Below are 22,317 nucleotides of genomic sequence, written 5' to 3' on the forward strand. Positions count from 1 at the left end.
CTGTGAAGGGTGTTCTCTGAAGAAAACTTCACAAAATATGTGAAAGACGTGAGAAGAAATTCCACCAATGATGAAGCCCCCTGGTTGGTACCACTCATGTGGAATAGGAAATGGATCATTCATTGGACACCTGAAAGCATCTATTTTGCACTCAACAAACATTTGCATAAACAGGAACAACCATAGCAACAACATCCTGAAAGTGTATCTTTTATACTCTTGCAACAAACCTCTTCAGCAGAGATATTACCCAGTCTACTGAAAATATTTTTAGGTATTTTCAGATGTTTCACTCATTCTATAGTTTGTGTGGTCGCTGCCCTGGTTTCTTTTAAGAGGAATTGGCTAGAATTGATTATGCTGGACTCTGAAATTACAAATTGCCCAAATCTAAAAAAGTGACCTGTGAGCTGAATCTAAGCCTGAAATATGCTTTGATTTGTAGATAAAATTATCACCACCCATTTAAAGTCTGGCCAATAATATGAAGAAGGGAAGATTTCATAAATAAAAGCGACATGGTTCTGCCTGCCTCTTGCCCCTGTGGCAGGCTATCTGGGGCAAATGAGTGAATTATTATAACCACTTCCAGGGTGGCTTATTGACTGTTTTCAAGTACCTACCAGAAAGTCTTGTGGGCTTTGACCAAGTGAACTACATGTAATTATTTGCATAATTGCTTGAGGATATAACTTTCTCAGCATTTTAGCCCAGAGTGGCACTTTTGGTAACCAACATGTTGGATAGGGACATATATTAGGGACATGTCAGCACATGTGATGGGCGTGTCAAAAAACAGAAAGGTTTTGGGAAAATGTATTTACAAAAATATCTTTAGTTACAAAGCAGACAGCTCCCATGACTCTAGGACTAGCTCTACATAAATATTATTGTCATGATATGTTGCAGATTAGAAATAAAGAACTCATAAAACATCTATTAACCATTGCAATAACAACTGTTGCCAAGGCATGGAAATAATATAATATATATAAATATTATATATATATATAATTTTAATAAAAATTAATAAAAATTTCAAAGTGGTTTACAGCATATTAAATCAATAAAACAATAGCCAGGTGATGTTCCTCTGGCCTCATGAGGAGCCTCTTTCCAAGGGCTGGGTGAGTCTGGGCCTTGCCCCTTAGGCCTGGTGGAAAACATCTCTCAGGGAGCGGCCTACACAGCTGGGCAATGTTCTCCATCCCTCCAGAAATCAACTTGTTGGCCCACTTTTAATTCAGGTTCAGGTACAGGTACTGCTCCAGGGGTTTCACAACCTCTCATGATTTAGATGTTACAGCACATTGGAGCTCAACAAAAAGTCACAGGCTGTTTCCTATCAGGATGAAATTAAATATTTCCTCTCGGAAAACTCTTGTCATATGCTTTGTATTCAATAACCCTGCGTTCTACCTTCCAATTAATTCATAAATGCTCACATTCTACCAGAATACAACTCTTCCCTTAAAGGCGTGTTTTAACATTCATATTGCATCACAATACAGTTCTTCCCATTTTGCTAGTTTCCACCGATCACCAGGTCTGACGCATAGAGACAGTTCTATGATGTTGGAGTGAGGTTGGAATAGCAGAAAAATTTCTATAGGGTGGCTATAGTAAAAATGCCATCCATTTTAAACAACACCACTTCATATGTAATAAGATGGTAAAGGAAAATTACTAGGGTTCTTTTTAATTCTTTCTCTTTATTAGTTGCTCTCTGTTGTTCAACTCAGGCCTCAAGATAATGATGTAGCATTTTGGAGCGAAGATGCAGCCCAATAACCCAGCACTGGAGGCCAAGATGGAGATGATCTCCACCACTACCATGTATTTCCCTTTGGTGCTCAGGTAAGTTGGAAGAAAAGAAAGCCAAACACTGCAAAAGAGCAACATGCTGAAGGTAATGAATTTGGCTTCATTAAAACTGTCAGGTAATCTGCGAGCAAGAAATGCCACAATGAAGCTGGCAACAGCCAGGAGGCCCATGTAGCCCAGGACACAATAAAACAGGGTCACTGACCCTTCATTACATTGCACAATGATTTCTGTGGTTAAAGAGTGCATATCTACATCAGGGAACGGGGGAGATGTCATCAACCACAAAGTACAAACAATAGATTGAATAAAAGAACAGGAAACGACAACAGAGTAGGCCAGACTTTTCCCTACCCACTTCCTCATGCTAGAGCCTGGCTTGGTGGCCATGAAAGCTACAACTACAGTGATCGTTTTGGCCAGCATGCAAGAAACACCCATAGAGAAGATCATGCCAAAAGTAGGTTGTCTGAGAAGACAGGTCATTTCCCCAGGTTTTCCAAGGAACAGCAAAGAAGAGAGGAAGCAGAGCAGAAGAGAGACCAGGAGAGTGTAGGTGAGGGCTTGGTTGTTGGCTTTTACTATGGGGGTATCTTTGTGCTTCAAAAAAGTGCCAAACACCAGGGTTGTGAGAAGGGAAAAAGCAAAAGCAACAGAAGCTAAGCTAATCCCAAAAGGTTCTTCATAGGAAAGAAAGCTCATAGTTTTGGAGATGCATTGGCTTCTCATCTTGTTTGGATATTGATCTTCTGGGCATCTGAAACAGTCATCCATATCTGAAAAGCAGGTCAAATTCCAAAGACAATTAATGTGCTTTCTTTGCCTTCCATATCAACTTGCTGATTCTTAGTGAGTAGATGGTAACATTGCATTTTGATATCATACCGGGCTCAATATTATCATCAGTACCAGTATGTGTCAAACACTCCTGCTGCTGCACCAATTTGGGCTGGTTGCAAATATAATGGATGAGGCCCCACAGCTAATGATATTCATTATTTTACCATAACTCAATGCACCACATTAACATTTATCAAACTTGGAGTTAAAGGAATCTTAACTTGTTGATATCCTTGAGAGATAGACTAGGTATATGTTTTCTATCTTGAACTAACAACAATCTCTCTTGAACATAACCTCATTCATAGGATATAAATGAGTTCACACCATTCTTCTTTAAAAATGCATTTCTCAGTCAATCCACACCTACAACAAAATGTACCAAGTGACAAAACTCCTGCATCACAATAATGCTTACTCCTGTATCTTTGAAACCATGCATTTTATATGAACCAATCACATACCATTCTGAAAAAGATGCAATGCAATAATAAAGTATAGCAACATTGTTTTATGTAGTCGATTTTTGTTGTGGACAACCACCATGAGTTATGTTACAATAATATACTATTTATCTGATAATTCAGGATTCAAGGGCATTAGCAATTATGTAATATACTTTTGTATTTTTCAAAGGAAATGTAGTATAACTATCCCATCTTTGGGGCATCTAATTGCTCATTACGTGGTCACCAATCTTACCCTTACTGGGGTAAATTTATCTTTATGTTCTGGCAGCTTACTTATATGCACAGCATGGTAAATAAATATTTGCAATTAGGTCTTAAGCAAAATCCATAATAAAACTTTGTGATGAAAATAAAAAATGATTTCTACTTCATGTACCATTCTGGTCTGAAATCTTGCCTTCTGGACATGCAGCACAATCATAGCAGCAAAATTTTTCACCTTCCTTCCTTTTCTTCTGATGACCAGGGGGGCAGTGCTCATTGCACACAGAAATGGGCATCACCTATCCATAAATAGGAAAGGGGTTTCTGGTTGGAGAGCAAAAAGAAGTTCTCTTTCTGAATTTCTTATAAAATGAAGATTTGCACAAAATGCAGCTGTATCTCTGGTCTGACATTCAAGTCCTCTTGCTTTCTAATTTTATCAAAAGTTGTTTCTAATGTTTACCAATCCAATTAAGACATGCAAAGGATTGGAAGAGGGGACTTCACATGTTCAGCACAATTTCTTCAACTGAGATTTATGCAATGGAATCAGAGATAACCTAATGCTGGCTCACTAAAATATTTGCTTGAGATCCCTCAGATGAGGCATAGCTTTAATCTACAACAGATACACCATTGATTGCTGATGATTTGGTTTTGCGACTAGGATTTCAATGTGCTAGTTATCTGGGTCTTTAAGAGCCTGGTGCACATATAATTTGGCAGTGTTTTGCCTAGGCTTTCATTCTGCTAGACAGCAGTGTTATCCCTATGACATTTTTCAATAGAAAGAGGATTTGCAGGGAAAAAAATAAATTTTCTGTCTGGACACATTTGTACCTTAGAGCGGACAAAAAAAATATCCTGTTAGGATTCTTACCTGGTTAAAACCTTTGTGCCACATTATCATGTCCTCATGAAGGATGAATTTCTTTCCTTCAGGTGCACTATAATCCACCTCTCCAACTTTCACTCGAAGGAAAGATCTGTTTGGGAATATGACCATGTTCATGATGTCAAATCCACCTACCATTTCCTTTTTAACACTAAAGGACAGGGTTTCTCCATCCGAATTGTTAAATGAAATGTCAGGAAGGTAAAGATGGAGCTGATTGAAATAAAAAAGGAGGAGTGACAGAAATGAAGATTATGAATATAATGCCGTGATATAGAAACACACATTTTACTGTTTGTGCTTGTTAGTATTATCTAAGAATGACAAAAAGTGAAAAATAAACAATTATGCCATAGAAGATAAAAACCTTCATTATACATGGAAGACTAAATGCCTTTCCAGGCCAGAATGTGCAAAATATAATTTAAATATAACAACAACAACAACAACAATATAAATAAATAAATAAATAAATAACATATTTATTCCCCACACATCTGGATGGCTTCCAACAAATGGTTAAAAATACATTAAAACTTCAGTCATTAAAAACTTCCCTAAACAGAGCTCCCTTCAGATGTCTTCTAAATGTCAGATAGTTGTTTATTTCTTTGATATCTGATGGGAGGGCATTCCACAGGGTGGGCGCTACTACCGAGAAGGCCCTCTGCCTGGTTCCCTTCAACTTCTCTTCTCACAGTGAGGGAACCACCAGAAGGCCCTCAGAGCTGGACCTCAGTGTCCGGGTTGGACGATGGGTGTGGAGATGCTCCTTTAGGCCATTTTGTGCTTTAAAGGTCAGCACCAACACTTTGAATTGTGCTTGGAAACATACTGGGAGCCAGTATGTTTCAAGACTTTCAAGACTAGTGTTATGTGGTCTTGGCTGCCGCATTCTGGATTAGTTGTAGTTTCCGGGTCACCTTCAGAACTAGTCCCACGTAGAGCGCAATTTCCAAGCTTGTAACAATATTTAAATGCAGATTACCATTTCATTTTTTAAGGGCTTTTGCAAATGACAATGTGGACCAAGCTCATTACCTGCCAAGGCTGCAGATCTTGAAATTCAAATATGTTATGACCCATCATTGCTCTTTGCTTGGATCTTGTTAAAGAAATGTCATGTAAAGCATGAGCCACCACATGGACAGCATTGTATATACTGTAGCTGTGGCCAGTCATGCTCATTTCAAAGAATGGATCAGGAAGACTCTCCAGTCTCTCCTCTCCAGAACATTGTTCACTTGTGTCCATTGGCACACTGGGGTTGGGAAAATCACAGTCAAATGCTTGCTCCCAGAAGTCCTTCAGAAAACCATTTTCTTTTATTCCATCAGGTTTTATGCTCTGAAGAAACTCAAGGAACCCTAGAAGTTCTTTTGAGTGAATTGTGAAGCAAATGGCACCTTGGAAGAGACCAAGATCCCAGCTCCTTTGAAGCCCCAACAATATGAAATCAATCTGAGTTGTTATGATCCAAACTTTTGTAACTGATGCAATATCATTTTTTTTAAGATCTTGCAGAAAAAAGAAAATAGCTGTCAGCCATATGAGTGCCATAGATTCTCCATAGATGATAGATGTCTGGGCTTTGTCATCCTTGACCACCTTGTGAGTACTTAATAGGACATCGTAAACTTCATCTATGTTATCATAACGGGGTAGTTTGGGGATTCTTTGTGTGAAGGCTGAACAGATTCCATTTTTGGAAAACAGTGGCTCCATCATCTGCAAGAAATTTTCTCCACCTTCATCATCCACAACAATGAGTCCAACCCACGTCCATCCAAAATGCTTAAGCAAGCTGATTATTCCCATGTATTGATGGGCTTCATTTGGAACCATGCGGTAGAAGGAAGAGATCTGACTTGTATCACTCTCACCCTCAGTGGGAAATGAACCATAAGTGAGCTAAAAGAAATTGCATAGATTTTACAGAAGTACATTGTGAACGATGACTCTTTCATTTAATTCTCTACAACTATGAATATATGTCCAAATTTTTGTTTAAAAAAATCATTATGCCTTTTATGGGAATTAACTTCTTGCTTTTAAGAAGTGAGTATTAAGTACAGGCACTTTCTGAATCTTGGAAACACAGCTATAGTAACATCATGATATCATGGGGGAAGTGTTTTCCGCTACCCACCCTTTGCCCTTGGAAGCCTATTAAGCAGCTTTTGCAGCTGAGGGGCTGTGAGAAGCATCATGGGAGAGAAGTTTTTGGACCAAGGGGAAACTGTGAAATTCCCTTTTTTATTTTGTTATTAGATGCTGAATGTTTTCTAAGTAATCTTGTTTTATTTATAGCATCAGAATGAGGGGGGGGGTTGGCATGTCATTATTTTTGATATCATTATTTTTGCTATGGTATAATATTGTTATTGTTTGCTATGCTGTGACATTCTTTTTGTGGCATTGCTTTGGTGTGTTATTATGAAATAGTTTTTGAAGTGTTGGCTTGAAATGCATCCCTGTTTCTTTGTTATGAGCTGCTTCGAGCAAGATTCTGTTTATGGAAAAGCAGCATAGAGTGAAATGAATGGAAAGATGGATAATAAACAATAGTATAGGGTTGGTCCATATACTATGCGGGACGTGGGTGGCGCTGTGGGTTAAACCACAGAGCCTAGGAATTGCTGATCAGAAGGTAGGTGGTTCGAATCCCCGCGACGGGGTGAGCTCCCGTTGTTCGGTGCAAGTAGATAAATAGGTAAAGAGAAAATAAAAACGATTGTTATGAATTAGGCATTGTTATGAATTTAAATGCCGTTACACATACCCAAAGGGGACGCGGGTGGCGCTGTGGGTTAAACCACAGAGCCTAGCACTTGCCGATCAGAAGGTCGGCGGTTCAAATCCCCACGACGGGGTGAGCTCCCGTTGTTCGGTCCCTGCTCCTGCCAACCTAGCAGTTCGAAAGCACGTCAAAGTGCAAGTAGATAAATAGGTACCGCTCCGGCGGGAAGGTAAATGGCATTTCTGTGTGCTGCTCTGGTTCGCCAGAAGCGGCTTAGTCATGCTGGCCACATGACCCAGAAGCTGTACGCCGGCTCCCTCGGCCAGTAATGCGAGATGAGCGCCGCAACCCCAGAGTCGGCCACAACTGGACCTAATGATCAGGGGTCCCTTTACCTTTACTTATAGGGTTGGTCCATATGTATACATGGTGTGAAAGGCTAGGGTGAGGAAGTGCGTCTTTAAAGAGCACCAGGCAAATTAGTATTAACTATACAGTGGTACGTTGGTTCTCAAACTTAATCTATTCCTGAAGACTGTTCAACTTCCAAAACATTCAAAAACCAGGGCACAGCTTCCCATTAGTTGCAATGGCTTCATAAATTCAGCGGAAGCCACATGGCACATTCGAGTTCTGAGGTGCATTCGAAAATGGAAGCATGTTCAAAACCAGAAATGTTCAACAACGGAGACGTTCGAAAACCGAAGTACCACAGTACACTGAAGATGCTAGACATCCCACTGCCGAGAATTCAAAATTTTAGGGGCTGCCACATAGCAAGCAAACTGTTAACCAGTAAGGCTTAATTTAAAAAAGTGGTTCTATGAGCTCTAAATGGAATTCCAATTTATAATCTGGTCACAAGGGCACTAGGGGAGGATGTTTCAGTTAAATCAACTATTATTGACGGGTAGTCCTGCAAAATGACCATGGCTGGGAGAGAGCAAGATGTGGTAAAGGGACTTTGATAATTGAGAAACATATATTGCTGCTGCAATATGTTATAATATCACAAATATGAACATTTTTTTCTAGTGGAAGGCAATAATATCACAAATAGCATCTTTCAAGTTACGCTGCTTGTTGGGTAGGATATGGAAATAACAAAGATACTCTGGTTTTCCCCAACTGGGTAAGTCTTTCATTTTGGTTCCCTCAGAGAATGATGTTAAAAATGTATTCATTGCTATGCTCCCTCAATTTTAGGTAGGTAAGATTTAGGTAGCTAGCACTAGCATTTCCAAACAATCTCATCTTCATCCTTGTTTTATATTTAATAATAATGTTTTAAAAATAAATAATAGATATTTATTAGTTCTACAGAAGGTGCAATGATTTTGGTCCATAAGGAGTCTAGTCATCTTGGAAATCTGCCCACCAGACCCATCCCATTCAGAGATCCTACCTGTGGAATCTTGTAGAGGCCTATGCTGTCTCTCATATGGAAGGATGTATCAGAGCTAAGTCCCCCAATGATGGCCATAAGGTTCTTCTGGAGCTCACATTTATAATTGGGGACAAATCTATGAGATTTGAAGAGAAGGTCTAATGTGGCACGGTAGGTCATTCTTGCATCATGATAGCTATCATAGATGTGAAACCCAAGAGTGATATTAGGCAATATTGTGGGGTTCTCATTGATCTCTTTCACAGCAAATGTCAAGGCAAGTATGTGCTGGTAGAATTTTGTTACCACGCTGCAAGTGAAGTTAATTAATTTACAATTCCAGAAGGGAATTCTACAATGCATAAAATGAGTATACCACAGTTTTGGCCATTTCTTATTCCAATTGATTTTGATTGAAATGAGACAATGGTGTTTGTAATTCATGGCTCTAAGTTAAGAGAAAACAAACAGTAGATAAAAATGATTATTAAGCAGGGCATCTGTGTTCTGCTTTGACAAAACCACCTTTTGCTTTATCATTGTTTCTTGCATTCCCAATCCTAAATTCACTTTTTCACATTTTCCCTGCAGCCTTTATTTAAAATGCACCATAAATCCTCACATAAATGCACCTGCCTAATTCAGTTGCTGTGTGAACTTTTGCCTAGCCTACACATTTTAAAGGAACTATGTTAAAATATAATAGAAAAAAATAAGGAAATATGCAATACAAAAAAACTAGGCAGCAGCTTACAAATGTTACAGAACTGTCTCAACCATCAGGTGTACAATTCTAAGGGCATAACACAGAAGGAAAGAGACTAGAGAGAAATGTAGGGTAAAGAGGAGACTCTTACTATGAAACGTCAAAGAGATTCTGCGAAGGGTGTTCCTTGAAAAAAGCTTCGCTGAATATGTGAAAGATTTGGGAAGAAATCCCACCGATGATGAAGCCCCCTGGTTGGTACCACTCATGTGGAATAGGAAATGGATCATTCATTGGACACCTGATAGCATCTATTTTGCACTCAACAAACATTTGCAGAAACAGAAACAACCATAGCAACAACATCCTGAAAGTTAGAATTGCTTATGCCATCCTGGTTAGAATTGATTATGCCGGACTCTGCAATTACAAATTGTGGCAAATCTAAAAAAGTGACTTGTGAGCTGATTCAAAGCCTGAAATATGCATGCCTTGATGTGTAGACAAAATTATCACCACTCATTTAAAGTCTGGCCAATAATATGAAGAAGGGGAGATTTCATAAATAAAAGTGAAATGGTTCTGCCTGCCTCTTGCCCCTATGGCCAGCTGTCTGGGGCAAAAAGAGTGATTTATTATAATCACTTCCAGGGTGGCTTATTGACTGTTTTCAAGTACCTACCAGAAAGTCTCGTGGGCTTTGACCAAGTGAACTACATATAATTATTTGCATAATTGCTTGAGGATATAACTTTCTCAGCATTTTGGCCCAGAGTGGCACTTTTGGTAACCAACATGTTGGATAGGGACATATATTAGGGACATGTCAGCACATGTGATGGGTATGTCAAAAAACAGAAAGGTTTTGGAAAGATGCATTTACAGAAATATCTTTAATTACAAAGCAGACAGCTCCCATGACTCTAGGACTAGCTCTACATAAATTTTATTGTCACGATATGTTGCAAATTAGAAATAAAGAACTCATAAAACATCTATTAACCATTGCAATAACAACTGTTGCCAAGGCATGGAAAGAATTACAATTATTGACTATAAATCCATGGTGTCATACAATTTGGCAAACAGCATTATTAGAAAAAAAACTGACACAAAACATGAAAGTAGCAGGAGGCGAAAAGAAACATGACAATTTTATGCAGTTTGGAGTGATTTTATTGATTATACGAATTATGAGACATATGGCAGAATTCTACTTATACTTCACCGCCCTGTTTCACATGCATGAAGTATAGATTTTAATTTTCCCTTTTCTACCTTAAACTACAAAATTCCTATAAATCCCTCTAAATTAAAATTGATTTTCATACAAAATAACTTTTTCTAAAGGTCAAAAATCTAAGCATAAAGATTATTATACATCATTTCATATATGTAACAATTATGTTATATACACTTGAACACGCCATTTTCTGAGCACATGCTGCTGTTCTCTTTTAATTCTCATTTTATATAACTGTTCTATGTTGTATGTCTAAATGTAATCAGCAAAATTGATTGGATTTGTTTATCCCAAATCTGATTGCATGTTACCTCTGCCCCTTAGTGGTTCCCAACTGGAAATTAATAAAGGACTGGAAATCCAACAAATCTCTACACATTTTGCAATTTGTGGCAGAAAACAGATGTATCACCAAGAACATCCGTGGTTCATTCAGGCTTTTGAGTTCTCCTGATTGTCTTTTATTTACTCTGGCAACCTCCAGAGGTAAATATCCTATGTAGGGATGTCACTGAGGTAGACCACAAATCTGCTGCTGGTACAAAATGTAGAGACCCAACTGTTCACTGCAGCAGAATTTCACCATCATATTATGCCCTTGTTGAAAGAATTGCACTGGCTGCTAATGCATGAAAGGGGCTAGTGCATGTACACCAAGCAATATTTAGCTGAGAAGCAGAAGGGGCACATTTTGATAATATGCTACCTTGAGGGAGAAGGACATTTCGCAACACTCTTCCCTAAATAATTCTTATTTCCACAGTAGTTCCTTTTAGTACAGTTGCTTTTTATGGATCTACTCAGTAAGTACCTGTATAAAGTCCCCTCAGCTTGGTGCCCTGTGTGGGGCAATTGTCCGCACCAACCTAAATCTCGTGCTTGAAGGAAGAGGCCAAAACTAGTTTTTTTGCCATCAAGTACCCTGCCCATTATGGCATTCTGCAGGAGTAAGCCTTCCACAAATACCTTCTCATAAAAAGGTAAATACTGTACTTTGTAGGAGTTAGGCTTCTCTTCATCCCTCCGAAAATCAGCTTGTCGGCCCACATTTAATTCACCTTCAATACAGCCATTGCTCCAGGGGTTTTACAGCCTCTCATGATTTAGATGTTACAGCAAATTGGAGTTCAACAAAAAGTCACAGGCTGTTTCCTATCAGGATGAAAGTAAATATTTCCTCTCTGAAAACTCTTGTCATATGCTTGGTATTCAGTAACCCTGTATTCTACCTTCCAATTAATTCATAAATGCTCACATTCTACCAGAATACAACTCTTCACTGAAAGGTGTTTTAACGTTCATATTGCATCACAATACAGTTCTTCCCTTTGTGCTCATTTCCACCGATCACCAGGTCTGAAGCATAGAGAAAGCTCTATGAGGTTGGAGTGATGTTGGAATAGCATCAGAATCTCTATAGGGAGGCTGTAGTAAAAATGCCATCGATTTTAAACAACACCACTTCATATATAATAAGACAGTGAAGGAAAATCCCTAAGGTTCTTTTTAATTCTTTCTCTTTATTAGTTGCTCTTTGTTGTTCAACTCCGGCCTCAAGGCAATAATGTAGCATTTAGGAACGAAGATGCAGCCCAATAACCCAGCACTGGAGGCCAAGATGGAGATGATCTCCACCGCTACCATGTATTTCCCTTTGGTGCTCAGGTAGGTTGGGACAAAGGACAGCCAAACACTGCAGAAGAGCAACATGCTGAAGGTAATGAATTTGGCTTCATTAAAACTGTCAGGTAATCTGCGGGCAAAATATGCTACAATAAAGCTGGCAATGGCCAGGAGGCCCATGTAGCCCAGGACACAATAAAACAGAATCACAGACCCTTCATTACATTGCACAATGATTTCTGTAGTTACAGAGTGCATATCTAAATCCGGAAAGGAAGCCGAGGTTATCAACCATACCATAGAAATAATTGCTTGAATAAAAGAGCAGGAAATTACAACTGAGTAGGCCAGTCTTTTCCCTACCCACTTCCTCATTCTAGAGCCGGGCTTGGTGGCCATGAAAGCTACAACTACAGTGATCGTTTTGGCCAGCATGCAAGAAATAGCCACAGAGAAGATCATGCCAAAAGCAGGTTGCCTGAGAAGACAGGTCACTTTCCCAGGTTTGCCAATAAATAGCAAAGAAGAGAGGAAGCAGAGCAGAAGGGAGACCAGGAGAGTGTAGGTGAGGGCTCGGTTGTTGGCTTTGACTATGGGGGTATCTTTGTGCTTCGCAAAAATGCCTAACACCAGAGTTGTGAGAAGGGAAAAAGAAAGAGCTATAGAAGCTAAGCTGATCCCAAAAGGTTCTTCATAGGAAAGAAAGCTCATAGTTTTGGAGATGCATTGGTTTCTCTTCCTGTTTGGATATTGATCTTCTGGGCATCTGAAACAGTCATCTATATCTGAAAAACAGGTCAAATTCCAAAGGAGATTAATGTGATTTATTTGCAATCTATATGAAAGTCGTCTAATTTTAACCTGCTCCTTCTTAGTCTACCATCTCCATCTCACGCACCAGCTGAGACTCTACCTCCTTGTGCATTGTCTCACTAGGCTGGTATGTGTTCTGGCTATCTCCCCCTTGGATTGCAATGTGCTCTATGTGGGGCTACCTTTGAAGGTGACTCAGAAAAAAACTAAGCTAGAATTGGGCAGCTGCCAGGACTATATAACACTGGTCCTAAAAGAGCTACATTGGCTCTCAGTACATTTCCAAACACAATTCAAAGTGTTGGTGCTGCTTTTAAATCCCCCAATGGCCTCGGCCCAGTACACCTGAAGGAGTTTCTCCACCCACATTATTCAGCCTAGACACTGAGATCAAGCTCCAAGGGCCTTCTGAAGGTTCCCTCATTGCAAGGTGCAAGGGCCTTTTCAGTAGTCACATCTGCCCTGTGGAATGCCCTCCCAGTAGATATCAAACAGATAGGCCAAATTCCAAAGACAATTAATGTGCTTTTTTTGCCTTCCATGTGACAGTTGTTTAATTTGAACCTGCTGATTCTTAGTGAGTAGATGATAATGTAACAATACATTTTATTATCATATCAAGCTCAATGTTATTATTATTATCATCATTAATATGTGCCAATTATATGCCTAGTATGTAATAAAGTATATAGAGAACTAAATGATTTGGACTTCACTGAGGCTTCCTGCCAAATCCATGAAGGCTGCACAAGGGTAATTAGTATATCTAAGTGTTTTTGAGAAGGTACCTGGAGTCAACTGAGAAATATTTGCACCCCATACCAAGCAGAAGAGCTTACTGATATGCACAGCATAGTGAATAATCATTTGTAATTAGCTCTTAGGCAATATCCATTTAAAATACTTTGCCATCAAAATAAAAATGACATCAATATCATGTACCATTCTGGTCTGAAATCTTGCCTTCTGGACATGGAGCACAATCGTAACAACAAAACTTTTCACCTTCCTTCCTTTTCTTCTGATGACCAGGAGGGCAGTGATCAGTGCACACAGAAATGGGTATCACCTATCCATAAACAGGAAGGGGGTTCAGGTTGGAGACTTTATGAAAAAAGTTCTCCTACAGAATTTCTTATATACTCATTCCATGGCAGGCAGTAAGGTCATGCATCCACAGCATAAACAAGAGGATGAATGACCGCTGGGAGGAGCACAGAGAGAAGTAACAGCATGATTCCCCTCAGTAGCACAACCGGACGCCTTCATCTGCCCCAACAATAACAAAACAAGTCTCTCCTTTATCAGTCTCTACTGCCACAGCAGGCACTTTAACCTTACAACAGAATGACTTTACCTCCATTGTCTCCCAAGACAGACAGATGCCAACAATTCCAGCAACAATAATGTGTTCCTTAAACTTTTGCATAGAATACAAATTTTTATATAGTCTGACCATTGAGAAATATTGCTCACTAACATTAGGTGTTGCTGATTTTTTCCATTGCTACTTAGAGGTGCATAGGACTGGAATAGTTGTCTTTGTGGGTCAAGTATGATTCTTCCAACTGAGGTGTGGCTCTTGTGCAATAGAAAGATAGATAACCCAGTGCTGGATCGCTAACACATTTAATCAAAATCCCACAGAACGTCTGCCATCTATAAATGAGGAAAAGGTAAAATATACAGAAATATACCATTGCTTGCTGCCAGTTCAGTGTTGAACTTAGGCTTTCAATGGGCTATGTAGCCAGATTATTCCTATGACTATCAATTAGAAGCAAACTAAGTATGCAGGGAAACAGCTATTCTGAAAGGACACATCTAGAGAAAATGGGAGGTGACAAAAATACCTCAGGATGCTGACCTGGTTAAAACCTTTGTGCCACATTATCATGTCCTCATGAATGATGAATTTCTTTCCTTCATAAGCACTATCAGCCACCTCTCCAACTTTCACACGAAGGAAGGACTTGCTTGGGAATATGACCATGTTCATGATGTCAAATCCACCTCCCATTTCTTTTTTATCAGAAAAGGATATTGTTTCTCCAGCTGAATTGTTAAATGAAAAGTCAAGAAGGAAAGCATGGAGCTAATTGAAAGACATAAGGACAAAAAGGGAGGGAAAGTTACAAAGATTTTGAATGTAATGCCATGATATACAAAAACACTTCTTTACCATTAGTGTTTATTAATATTTTTAAACAAATTCCAAGAATAAAAAATCAGCACTTTTGCAATAAGTGATAAAAACCTAAATGCTTTTTCAGGCCAGAATTTGTGGAAGAGTAATGTCAAAGGAATAAAATCCATAGTAGCATTTTATACAATTAGTTTCACATGAGAATCTGGACTTATTTTTAGCACATTACCTGCCAAGGCTGCAGATCTTGAAGGTCCATTATTTTATGACACAGCATTTCACTGTGCTTGGATCTCGTTAAAGAAATGTCATGTAAAGCATGAGCCACCACATGGACAGCATTGTAGATACTGTAGCTGTGGCCGGTCATGCCCATTTCAAAGATCGGATCAGGAAGGCTCTCCAGTCTCTCCTCTCCAGTACATTGCTCACTTGTGTCCATTAACACATTGGGGTTTGGAAAATCACAGTCAAATGCTTGCTCCCAGAACTCCTTCAGAAAACCATTTTCTTTTATCCTATCAGGTTTTATGCTCTGAAGAAACTCCTGGAAGCCTGGAAGCTTTTTTGAGTGAATTGTGAAGCAAATGGCACCTTGGAAGAGACCAAGATCCCAACTTCTTTGCAACCTCAACAATATGAAATCAATCTGAGTTGTTATGATCCAAACTTTTGTAACTGATGCAATGTCATTTATTTCAGTATCTTGTAGAAAGAAAATAGCTGTTAGCCATATGAGTGTCATAGATTCTCCATAGATGATAAATGTGTTGGCTTTGTCATCTGTGACTTCCACATAACTATTTATTAGTACACCATAAACTTCGGCTAAGTTATCATAACGGGGTAGTTTCGGGAGTCTTTGTGTGAAGGCAAAACAGATTCCGTTTTTGGATAACAATGGTTCTATGGTCTGCAAAAAAATTTGTCCACCTTCATCATCCACAACAAAGAGTCCAACCCATGTCCATCCAAAATACTTAAGCAAGCTGATGATCCCCCTGTATTGATGGGCTTCATTAGGAACCATTCGGTAGAAAGAAGAGATCTGACTTTCATCACTCTCATCCTCAGTGGGAAATGAACCATAAGTGAGCTAAAATAAATTGCACTTGTATTATAGAAATGCATAATAAGCGATGACTTTAATTCTCTACAGCTACATCAATATGTTCAATATATTTTTTTAAAAAACATGTCATCAATTATATGAGACCTTTTATGGGAATTTATATTTTGCTTAATGGACTAATTATTAATTATCCACACTTTATCAAGTTTGGAATCACAGCAATAATAACATCATGGGAGGGTTTTTTCTAGCTACCCACCCTTTGCCCCTTGAAACATTCGAATTATTGTGCTTGATCTGCTTCTTCAATTTTCCACTGCAGGAACTAACTGCTAGGTAGTTAGCAATAGCCTTTCCTAACTATTTTGTTTTTATCATCCTTCTTTCATGATATTGGGTCCACAAGGAAGATCAGGAGTCTATTCACCCTTTAAATATGTCCCCCTGCTGTTCATAGATCTTACCTGTGGAATCTTGTAGAGGCCTATATTGTCTCTTATATGGAAGGAAGTATCATAGCTAAGTCCCCCAATGATGGCTATGAGGGTTCTCTGGGTGTCACATTTATAGTTGGGCACAAGTCTATCTGATTTGAAGAGCAGGTCTAATGTGGCACGATATGTCGCTCTTGCTTCATGATAGCTGTCATAGATGTGGAACCCAAGAGTGATATTGGGCAAGATTGTGGGGTTCTCGTCGATCTCCTTCACAGCAAAGGCCAAGGCAAAGAGATGCTGGTAGAATTTTATTACCATACTGCAAAAAAAAAAAAAAGCTGATTAATTTACAGGTTCAGTGAAGAATTCTACAATGCATAAAATTAATTTACAGCAATTTTGACCATTTCTGTCTCAAAGAGATTTTGACTGAAATGGAGATATTCTAGTTTTAATTCATATTTCTAAGTTAATAGAGAACACACAGTGATTCATCAGAGCACCTATGTACTGCCTGGAACTTTGACACATCCACCTTTCATCTCTTCTTCAACCTTTTTCAAATCACAGAAAACACAATACCCCCCCCCCCCGTTTTAAAAGGAAATAGGAAATCAAACAAACAAAGGCCTGGTTAAAGAGGAACATTTTTCTGTGGTACCTAAATGTTTATAATGAAGGTGCCAGGTGAACCTCCCTGGACAGAGCATCCCACAGATTGGGAGCCACTGCAGAAAAGGCCCGTTCTCCTGTTACCACCCTCCAGACCTGTTGTGGAGGCTAGTTACCTTGAAATAACCTCAGCTGAAATCAATGGGACTTCTCTCTAAGTGGGCAGATGTGTTGAAGGTATATGACTATGTATGGATGATTCTGCCAATTTTGTTTTATCTTGGTTTCTTATATTTCCAAACTGAATTTCAGTTCTTCACATTTTCAAATCAGACATTTTTTTAAAAAAAACACAAAGCATGTCCCCATTGCACATAAGGCTCCAGCCCAATGTACACTTGCTGAATGAAATTTTGCCTAATATTCACATTTCTGTATATCCACTTTTTGCAATATTCTCTTACATGATGTATTTTTGTATGCTATTTTGATTCATACATATTTTTATTTCCATTTTACTGTAACAAGTGAATTTTTTTTGTCAAGCATTTAAATCTAGGTTTCCAGTGATCCACAAGATTCATTCAGGGCACATTTACATTAAAAATTCATATTGATTTTTAATTGTATCCTATTGGTTTATTTACTTTTTATGTTCTATGTATTTTATTTAATCACAGTTTGATTTCGATGGCATTCCAAATTAAAACATTAAAATATAATAGAAAAAAGCAGCAAATATTAAAAATCTAGCCCAGCAGTTTATATATGTCAATGCACAGTCGCAACCGCCAGGTTTACAATCTTAAGAACATGACACAAAAGGAAAGAGATTTCAGAGAGATGTAGGGTAGAGAGGAGACTCTTACTATGAAACGTCAAACAGATTCTGTGAAGGGTGTTCTCTGAAGAAAACTTCATAGAATACATGAAAGATCTGAGAAGTAATTCCACCAATGATGAAGCCCCCTGGTTGGTACTGTCTAATTGGAATAGGAAATGGATATCTCATTGGACACCTGAATGTACCTGCTCTGCACACAACAGGCATTTGCAGAAAGAGGAACAACAATAGCCACAACATCCTTGCAGTGTAGCTTTTATCCTCTTGCAACAAACCTCTTAAGCTGAGATGTTTCCCAGCCTGCAAGTATACTTAAATTATTTTTATTTGTTTTCAGGTATTTCAGCTGTTTTATAGTTTGTGTGTTTTCTGCCTAGGTTTCTTTTAAGAGGAATTGGCTGGATTTGATGATGCCCTGCTCTGCCAATAGAAATAGTGGTAACCCTAGAAGAGTGATTTGTGAGCTCCATTTTAGAAGTCTGACATATGCATGCCTTGATGAATGGAATGTCAACACTCATTTAAAGTCTGGCCAATAATATGAAGAAGGGGAAAGATCATCAATAAAAGTGACATGGTTCTGCCTGCCTCTTGCCCCTATGGCCAGCTGTCTGTGGCAAAAAGAGTAATTTATTATAACCACTTCCAGGGTGGATTATTGACTCTTTTCAAGTGCCTACCAGAAATTCTCTTGAGCTTTAACCAAGTGAACCAACTATAATTATGTAGCTAATTCCTAGAGGAATTTAACTCAGAGTGAAACTTTTGGTAACCAACATGTTTGGTAGGGACCTATATTAGGGGCGTATCAACACAAGTGATGGGCATGACAAAAAAAAGGAAAGGTTTTAGGAAATGTATTTACAGAAATATCTTTAATTATAAAGTAAACAGACCCCATTACTCCAAGACTAGCTCTAATTAATTTGCATAGTCATGATATGTTGCAAGTTAAAAATAAAGAACATATCACAAAATAAATTTGGGTTGTCATGCTAGTGTTATATTCAGGTATAACAGTGTTCCATAGTGATGTTGAGGGCCACTCTATATCATTTTTAAGATAATAAATTGCACTTCAAGTTTGTAGCAGTACAAGTATTTCCTCTTCCTCTGAGCAAGAATTCCTCATATATGAATTGTCCTGTGAATCTGTAATTTGGGAGTAGAATGTTTTGTCAGTTCTAAACCAGGTCTCAATAAACCAAAGGGAGCAAAGAAACGAAGGGAAGCATCTCAATGTAATCTGTACCTTGACTCAATACAGCAAATCATCAGAACACATTCCTGTTTAGAAAACCCTTGCCAGGCACCGCTTCTCTGTTGATCTGCTGTGGAGCTCAGCTTTCCTCTGCTTCCTTCTTTCTTTTTCCTTTCTTTTTCATCATTTTCAGTTTATATTATTTTGCTTAATGTTTTCATATAAAAAAGGTAAAGGTAAAGGACCCCTGACAGTTAAATCCAATTGCAGGGCCAGGAATGCTGAGAGGAAGCTGAAGAAAGCTATCTTTTTCATCTTTACTCTCCACCTTCCAAACATGAGGACTCTATAGAAATCACACTTACTTTGGGTGCCGTTAAAGCCAAACTTAAACCTCATTCACTTCTCTCTATCGCTTTATAAAATGGAGAACAATTGTCTGTGCTGAAAGTCTGCAAACTGAGTGGAAGAGTGGTGCCATTTTCTTTGGGGATGGAAAGCAATACTCAGGCAGTGACTGACAAAGACTCTCCTCCCTGCAAGTGAGGGGAGTGGTTGTGGGCGGGAGCCGAGCACCGCCCCTAGCAGGGGGCGTTAGCCCCCTGCCTCCATCTCACCTGGCTGGTGCCCACGCCCCTCGGCAGGCATCAAACCAGGTGCCTGAGAGGGGGCGTGTTCAGCAGCCTTTTGCTGCGGCGCCAGCCTCTGCCCGGCCTCATTCTTCGCCGTCTTGCCGTGAGTCACCCACCCTCCACTCCCTTTGAGTTAGAGCTTAGGTCATTGGCCTTGCTATGGACCTTAGGTTGGTCGCCCTGGTTGTCTAGGGGGCCTGGTAGGAGTTTTTCCATTTGGCATTAGGCTTTTTGGTTTTTTCGCCTACCTCGTAGCAATCGTCACAACTTTTGTGGTATTGGTGGGTAGGTTAGGCATTGGAATAATGTGTTGTGGTGTGTCGAACAGCTAGGTGTGGCCATCGCCTTTGCCTTCAATTTAGGGGTATTCCGTTAAAGGAATCTGGCGGTCGTGTATTCTGTCCGATGCCTGCTTGGCGGGAGGCCATGGCACGACCCTCGGTGACATCATGGGTGAGCCTATAGTTGGATTAGCATCAACAGGCTCCACCTACTGGTGAATAAACCAACTTGCTTGAGAGATCCAATGCCTAAGCCAATACCTTTTCACTGCTGTAATCAATAAAGTTGTGGCCTTTCATTGCCCATTAACCTTATATAACGTGTCCTTGTGTATTCTTTCCACATCACGGGGGTCGGGTCCTCGAACCACAATGAGAAGTACTCAGGGGTTGACCTGTTGGAGCTTTCTCAATTGCGTAAATGCTTCTTTGTGAACCAGTATAATCATATATTTGCCTGAAGCATTTTTATCCTTTTCAGCCAGAAAAGGCTTCAAAAGTGGCTTACATATTTCAGTGATAAGAAACTCACTACATTAAATCTTAAAATCTAGGAGACATGACACAAAAGGAATGGGGATTTGAAGGGATACGGGGGAGACACTTACTATGGAATTTTGAACATGTTCTGTAAAGGATGTTCTCTGAAGGAAACTTCATCAAACTGATAAAAGATCTGAGAAGAAATCCAACCATTGATGAGGCCACCTGGCTGGTACCACTCATGGGGAACAGGAAAGGGGTCACTGGTAGGACACCTGGTCGAATCTGCATTGCACACTCCAGGCACTTGCAGAAACAACAACACAAATACACAAAACATCCTAGCAGTGGAGCTTATCCCATTTCACACAAGCCTCTTAAGGAGAAAAATCTTGCAGTCTATATCTTTATTGGTATACCCTTTAGATATTGACAGATGCTTTAACTGATCTATAATTTGCTGTTGCTCTCATTTCCTTTGAGAAGAAGAGACTACATTGGGTAATAACTGGCTCTGGCAAAAAAATTCCAGAAGATATTTGTGAGTTGCATTTTAGAATCAAACTGTAACAAATGGAGCCTTGGTTAGAAGGTGAGATTGCCAGCACCCATTTCAAGTCTGGCCAATAAAGGGAAAACGTGAGAAATAAGATGAGCATGGTCTTCTCTGGCCTTTGCCTCTACCCTCACCACTCTACTGAATACAACATTATTTATTATAACAACTGCTAGGCTTTCTTATCGAATTTTTCCAAGTGACTACTGGAAAGTCTCTTGAGCCTGGACAAACTGAGCAAAATACAATGATTTGTTTAATTGCATGCATAGTTAATATTGTTTTCAGAGTATTAGCTCAGAGTAGAAGTTTTGGTAACCAACATGTTCAGCTGGGTGTGTTTTCTAAAATGTGACTCCATGTTACCTCTGACCCTGAGCGGCCCACTAAGTGGCAAGTGGCTTGAAATCTTCTGTGGCGAATGAACATACCCAGGCAAGTCAGAGTGCTGCCATTTTCGTTGTGGATGCAAAACAGCAAATCCTGAACTAAGGGCCACACATGCAACCCTAGTTTAACTGAAGGCAGGGAAACACATTTCTTTACACTAATAGTGCAAAGCACTACACACCCACACACCAGATGCATCATCAAAAAGAGGATAATTAATCAATTGATTATTCAGACTTTTAAAACTTTCTGATGGTATTTTGCTTGCATGGGTAACCTCCAGCTTGTATGACGAATGCAATGCACCATTTGTGAGACTGCCCCTGAGGCTGTCATGGAATGTGCAGCTAGCGCAAACTGCGATGCTCACTGGAGCAAAGTTTCACCATCATGTTATGCCACTGCAGATGAAGGAACTGAACTGCCTGCAAATGAGGTCAATGTGCTGGTATTGGTGTACAAAGCCATATACAGCTTGGAACCACGATACATAAAATAGCATTTACCCTTTATGTAGGCTACTAATCACTGTGTTATGCAGCTCCATATCTTCCATTCCCATTTCCAGTTTGCCTTTATTTCACGCCCTGATTTAAAAAGAAAGTCCCTTCCATTTCCTCTTCTTTCATTCTGTTTCCAAAAGGCCGGAGGCTTGGTGACTTTCCCCTCTAAATTCATTCCAACTTGTACATGGGATTGTTTCTCTCGACTCTATATCTGGCATCGCATGAAGTTTCTTGTTATCTCTCTCAATGGATTCATTGCACTCCTTCAGCATAACAACTCCTTCATTTGTCTGGTTCATGCCTCCAAACACCTTTGTGAAGGTCTTGTCCATTCCATCACCTGCAACCATTCTCATTTCCTATTCAGGCAGACCTTTATCAGTATCACACCCCCCCCACACACACACACAAA

General features: G+C 39.4%; 2 protein-coding genes across 2 annotated transcripts; both read right to left on the reverse strand.

Annotated features, from left to right (window-relative positions):
• Positions 1–1,698: 1,698 nt before the first annotated feature.
• Positions 1,699–8,540, reverse strand: LOC128399190 (vomeronasal type-2 receptor 26-like). Its single transcript, XM_053360437.1, has 5 exons — positions 8,379–8,540; positions 5,275–6,144; positions 4,219–4,446; positions 3,511–3,637; positions 1,699–2,600 (listed from the first exon to the last, which is right to left on the reverse strand). Exons 1-5 carry the CDS (start codon positions 8,538–8,540, stop codon positions 1,699–1,701), a joined length of 2,289 nt encoding a protein of 762 aa, XP_053216412.1.
• A 3,275-nt stretch (positions 8,541–11,815) lies between these two features.
• LOC128399191 (vomeronasal type-2 receptor 26-like) lies at positions 11,816–22,255 on the reverse strand. The gene is made up of 7 exons (XM_053360438.1): positions 22,090–22,255; positions 20,579–20,759; positions 16,428–16,719; positions 15,121–15,987; positions 14,613–14,840; positions 13,688–13,814; positions 11,816–12,717 (listed from the first exon to the last, which is right to left on the reverse strand). The coding sequence occupies exons 1-7, from the start codon at positions 22,253–22,255 to the stop codon at positions 11,816–11,818; spliced, it is 2,763 nt and encodes a 920-aa protein (XP_053216413.1).
• Between the last annotated feature and the right edge of the window lie 62 nt (positions 22,256–22,317).

The sequence above is a fragment of the Podarcis raffonei genome, chromosome 13 (assembly GCF_027172205.1).
Source record: "Podarcis raffonei isolate rPodRaf1 chromosome 13, rPodRaf1.pri, whole genome shotgun sequence".
NCBI classification, from domain to species: Eukaryota; Metazoa; Chordata; class Lepidosauria; order Squamata; family Lacertidae; genus Podarcis; species Podarcis raffonei.

Coding starts and splice junctions, on each gene's coding strand:
- LOC128399190 (XM_053360437.1), bottom strand. CDS start 8,540: ATGACCTACCGTGCCACATTAGACCTTCTCTTCAAATCTCATAGATTT. Junction 4,447..5,274: donor AAGATCTGCAGCCTTGGCAG/GTAATGAGCTTG, acceptor TATTTCAATCAG/CTCCATCTTTACCTTCCTGA. Junction 3,638..4,218: donor GGCACAAAGGTTTTAACCAG/GTAAGAATCCTA, acceptor ATTTATGGATAG/GTGATGCCCATTTCTGTGTG.
- LOC128399191 (XM_053360438.1), bottom strand. CDS start 22,255: ATGGTTGCAGGTGATGGAATGGACAAGACCTTCACAAAGGTGTTTGGA. Junction 20,760..22,089: donor GTCGAGAGAAACAATCCCAT/GTACAAGTTGGA, acceptor TGTTTCTGCAAG/TGCCTGGAGTGTGCAATGCA. Junction 12,718..13,687: donor CAAGATTTCAGACCAGAATG/GTACATGATATT, acceptor CCTGTTTTTCAG/ATATAGATGACTGTTTCAGA.